The 5,000-nt window shown below is 41.2% G+C and overlaps 1 protein-coding gene across 1 annotated transcript in view; it reads left to right on the top strand.

The window, feature by feature from the left end:
• Positions 1-3,561: 3,561 nt before the first annotated feature.
• The window catches only part of LOC138019552 (xaa-Pro aminopeptidase 1-like), a 32,325-nt gene continuing 30,886 nt past the window's right edge, over positions 3,562-5,000 (top strand). The window contains exons 1-2 of the mRNA XM_068866394.1: positions 3,562-3,705; positions 3,867-3,922. Coding sequence (XP_068722495.1) covers positions 3,681-3,705; positions 3,867-3,922 — 81 coding nt within the window. The 5' untranslated portion in view covers positions 3,562-3,680. The remainder of the gene's footprint in view (positions 3,706-3,866; positions 3,923-5,000) is intronic.

Raw genomic sequence — 5,000 nt, 5'->3', positions numbered from 1 at the left:
TTCCGCCTTCTTCTCTGACAGTCCAATGTCGTCACCATCCTATCAATCAATAGATTATCTACCGTTCCACTGCAGCCCTTCTTAGCGCCCCTCTGTGACCCTTCCATCACACCATGCACTTCAAGATGCTGATCTGTAAGACCAAGCAAACAAGAAGTATTCAGACAAGTGATTGGCAAGACGATTGGCTCTGGAAACAATGACATTTCTCTGATTATGTCTTCCTTCCGCCCTTGTTGTTCTTCTTTTGCTTTCACTAAGACATGAAAGCTGAGGATCCCCAGTTTTTATGGGTGAATCAGCATTCTGACGCTTCACTTCTCTGTTTAGGTTATAAACCTGTTTCTCGGAATATCGCCCGCCGATTCAATCTTCATGATTCCCCCTTTCTCGTATACAATGGCATGAACAACTTGTCTGGGAGGTAATTCTTTTCAATTTGTCTTTCAGAGAATCCCGGGTGCTCTTCATTGCTCCCTTTACTGTTTCCGTGGCTTTTCACTTTAACGACCTGCTCGCCATCCCCAAATATGTACTGCACTATGATCAGGGCTTGAGGCATTGTAGACGCTGCCAGTCTTGCACTTATCAGCAACTTTCGCAGCGAAGGTCACAGTAAGCTTTTGTTAGTGAAATACTGACGCTGTATGATGTACAGCACTTGCTTAGCAGGACAATCTTCAGGGTCTTCGTGCTTATGAAAGTTGCCATATTGGTCTGTCGAGTAGTAAAACGTTGGGGCACCCGTGCATTGCCAGGCACCCAGGTCATCGCACTTGACATCTGTAACATCCAAGAGATTTGAGGTGTCTACCACAAAAACGGTATTTTTAGAAATGTTTGTTGGAATTTGCGTGGAAATATACGTGCGGTCTGCACACTGCTGCAGAAGAATTTTAGCTGCTTCATCTGTGGATATTCCTTTTGTCATGCCCCACTTGTACACTGGCAATCGTCTGTCCCTTTCATAGAACCTGAGTTTGGCGATAGCTCAGAGAGATAAGCCATCGCTACTGTCATCATCACGTGCAATCTCAACAGCAACGTTACCTGAAGTTGAAAGATGAAGCGATAAATATTTACTAAGTGTCTGTTAAAATTGATGGCTAACTAATCCGCTATAATCATTCTAAAACGAGATGCTTCCGTGAAGCATACACTGGGTTGTCTGTGGTACGTGTTACAGAAAATGAGAAGGCACTGTGTGGTATTCAACTACAGCATTCCAGTCTCTGAAGAATAACAAATAAAAGAGAGCAGAAGGAAGTTTCCGGGATGGTCGATCGAGAATAAAATATTTACGACATGAAAACAACATTAATTTTGAACCGTGAATATAGAATATAAAAAGTTACGATCAGCGACAAACATTTTGGGAGATTTTTGCTGCGTTCAAATAAATCGCAAAATCGAAAGTGACATGGCCAGAATTCAGCGGGCGCCGTGATTAAGTTACCACGGCATGTTTACTCGCCAAACAGTGAAGCATCTGTGTCAAATGATGGCAAGATACCGGGTTTTTGTAGGTTTCTTTTTTCTGTCAAGTGTTACAAAGTTTGACGATAAAATGAGCGAAGTCAAAACAAAGATCACAATCGGCCAATCTTTGAGGTAATGACCATTTGTTTATGCAAAGTCAAAATTTACTCTCCAAGATGCGTACGACGTTATTTATCACCAGGTAATTCCATCATTTTAGAAATAGCAGATACTTTATTATTCATCGACGTCACAATTTTTCCCTGATTTTGGGGCTCATTTTGTTGAAACTCAAGCACGCTTCCAACAGGCCTGTGAACCCTTCCTGCTTACAGAGCAATACTAAAAAAATTCTCCCATAGCACCTTTCAACCTTAAGTTCGAAAATTCAATACACAACATGATATTATAATTCACAAAGGCAGAAAATACCACAGAATCCTTTTCCAGCGAAAAATTTATTGAAACAAACAACATATTTGCTCTTAGAGGCGAAAACCTCTTCCTATTTCATTGCGTGCGTGAAGACAAGAAACTCAATCGTGTCAAATTACCATGTACTTCAGGTTTCCTGAAGAACCTTTTCCTTGAATAACATAAAAACTATCCAGTTAAGCTCGCATATCATAAAACATGATGAATTCATAAAGGCCACCTTTTCCAGCGAACAATTTTTTGACGCAAACAACATATTTGCTATTAGAGGCAAAAACCCCTTCTATTTCATTACGTGCGTGCAGAGAAGAAACTCAATCGTGTCAAATATGCGCAATATTGCAACAAACTAAATTTCAGGATCAAACCGTTTTCATGAAGAACCTTTTCCTTGAATAATGAAGCACAAAATAAACGACAACAGTATCCAATTGACTTGCCAGTATTGAGCTTCATAAGGGTATATTTTGTTTAAAGATCCACTAAAACGCCATTCGCGTTACATGACTTTCGACGCCATTGCCGGTTAAGTTTGTCATTCTACTGTGTCCACCAGAGAAATCTACGCATTTCCACTACCCTCTCTATCCTAAGAAAATACGAGCAGAAGGCTCTATGCACAAAGATACCACTTAGCAGGGGAGTGACAGGCAAGACTTTTACCGACACGGAAAAAAAGAAAAAATAGAAAAACACCCAACAAATTCCACCCTTTTTCCGACTGGGATTGCCATACGGCAACCCAGTAAATAGCTTTTAATAGTATCCAGTCTTCTTGCCTAATGTATATCACAGACTGAATTGTGATAGGCATATATTGCAAGTTGCAATAAATACGTTATGTAAAGTAATGTATTTATCACATGTTGTGATATATATTTAACCATCATCCTGCGAAATCGCGCGGAATATCACCTAATACTTAGCCGACGAGGTTGTAGGCCTAGTTGGCTAAAATCAGGTTATGATTCAACACATTAATGACAAAGCACAATTTTCTACCTTTTTTTGGGAAAAAAAAACTGGAAAAACTACCCTTTTTCTTCGTGACACACAAGGAACACCAAACCGAGGAACACCAACATGACGTCTCCATACAAAGCTCCGTAAGGCCCGGGTTAAACGCCGTACTTCACAGGAGCCGAACTCAATTCAACTAATTTACATGAATTAAGTTCGTGTGAAGTACGGAGTTTGACCCAATTAAGTTCGACTGGTTTTATTTGGATCGGCTGAGGCGTTCTTCACGGCCACTCCAGGCGGGAATAACTGCTGAAGATCGCCTTTGGGTCAAACGCCGATCTTCACATGAGCCGAACCAAATGCATAATCATGTTGATGTATGAGACAGTCTCGATCTCGGTTTTGCTATTTATTTTCGTGGTCGGTTAAAGTTCGGCTGAATTAAGTTCGACGTTTGACTCGACAGGCGAACTTAACTAGTTTGGGTCGACCTAAAGTGTGTTCGGCTCATGTGAAGTACGGCGTTTAACCCGGGCCTAAAAGTGAGTAACATGTTTCGGTGAATAAATATACTTGAGACTTGGAGGAGTTATTTGTGTATTTTTTTTATAACATTTCACCTTCTTGGCTTCTTTCTTTGAACTGTTTCGGATTTTATGTTTTTTATTGCGTGACAGTTAACACTCGTCGAGGTTGGGTGTGGTTTCTCTTGTGTAAACAATCACTTGAGTTCGCAAGCGCTTCTGCAAGACTACCATATCAAGTTTGTTTGTTGTGTGGCCTAGTGGCTCCTTTTCTCAGGCATGGACCTCCTTTTCCTGTCCTTAGGTAAAACTTAATTTAAGGAAGGCCTGTCCTGTAAACGATGCTCTGTCAATGCAAAGCGACGATCGCGTATCCTTTAGAACTCCTTACCGATTTGTTATTATATCTATAAATTCAAAGGCATATAGTTTTGATGCATGTCACTATGTTTCCTTTGCGTTTAGTTCTAATGTCCTACCTTGTTGATGTACTGCAAGGGGCCAGGATCCGTAGGGACGAGGTAAGTCAGTTGATACGTGCTCTGTGTAGATTGATCTTCGACGGCTAAAACGCGACAAAAGCCTTCCGGTCATTGTTATCGATCATTTCATAACTGACAAGCTGCTTCCGTGCAGGGAAATGTCCTTAAAATTGATTCAATACGGAGGCTGAAGGCTGAAAGACGAGGAACTCTGTTACTTTTTTTAAGCGGAGAGGTTTTCAATTATTAAAGCTCTTTTGGTATCATTTCTTCTTGGCCTTTAACAATGTTCATCAAAAAGCGGTGCGGCGTTCATGGATGAGCGAACTCGGCATGCTTGAAAGAAAAGATCCCTGAAAATTGGAGCTTCTTTAGCAAATGTTGTTTTCTTTTAGGCAGCGTTTACACGAACGCGGTCTCACATCGACACGGTTTCATGACGTCGAAACCGCATCAGAATCGATGCGGTTTGGAAGTGTTTTCACGGAACCGTTTTCGCCAGAAAATCAAAGTCGTCATGTTGTAAGCGGGCGCTGCACTACGTGCTAAATTGAACAATACAAATTTCGCACCTAAATAGTAACCGTATTCAAATCGATGCAGTTTCGCTGTTTACACGACAGATGAAACCGCATCGTTTTGAAAACGCCCCACTTGGATCATTTGAGATTTCTGGTCTAGTGCGCTGCACTACGTGCTAAATTCATTATTTTGAATTGAACAATACAAATTTCGCACCAAAATAGTAACCGTATTCAAATCGATGCAGTTTCGCTGTTTACACGACAGATGAAACCGCATCGTTTAGAAAACGCCCCACTTTTGGCGGCGGTTTCAAATCGACACTGTTTCGGTAACAGTCTCGATTGGTGTCGTGTAAACTGAAGGTGTAACGGCATCGAAAACGATGCGGTTACAAATGAAACCTCTTTCGTGTAAACGCTGCCTTAATCGATCAGGCAGTGTATTTAGACTTTTAAACCGATCAACTGCGCAGCACCTTGTTTTAGAATACGGTACAGAAGAAAGTCGATTTCTGTGCATCGAGGCAACAAGCATATTCGTTTTAATACAATCATAGGCAGCCCAAGCTCGCGTCACGAGAGAGCGTGTAATA

Source organism: Montipora capricornis, chromosome 10 (genome assembly GCF_036669925.1).
Source record: "Montipora capricornis isolate CH-2021 chromosome 10, ASM3666992v2, whole genome shotgun sequence".
Classification (NCBI taxonomy): Eukaryota; Metazoa; Cnidaria; class Anthozoa; order Scleractinia; family Acroporidae; genus Montipora; species Montipora capricornis.
This window is presented reverse-complemented; position numbering and strand designations above follow the sequence as displayed.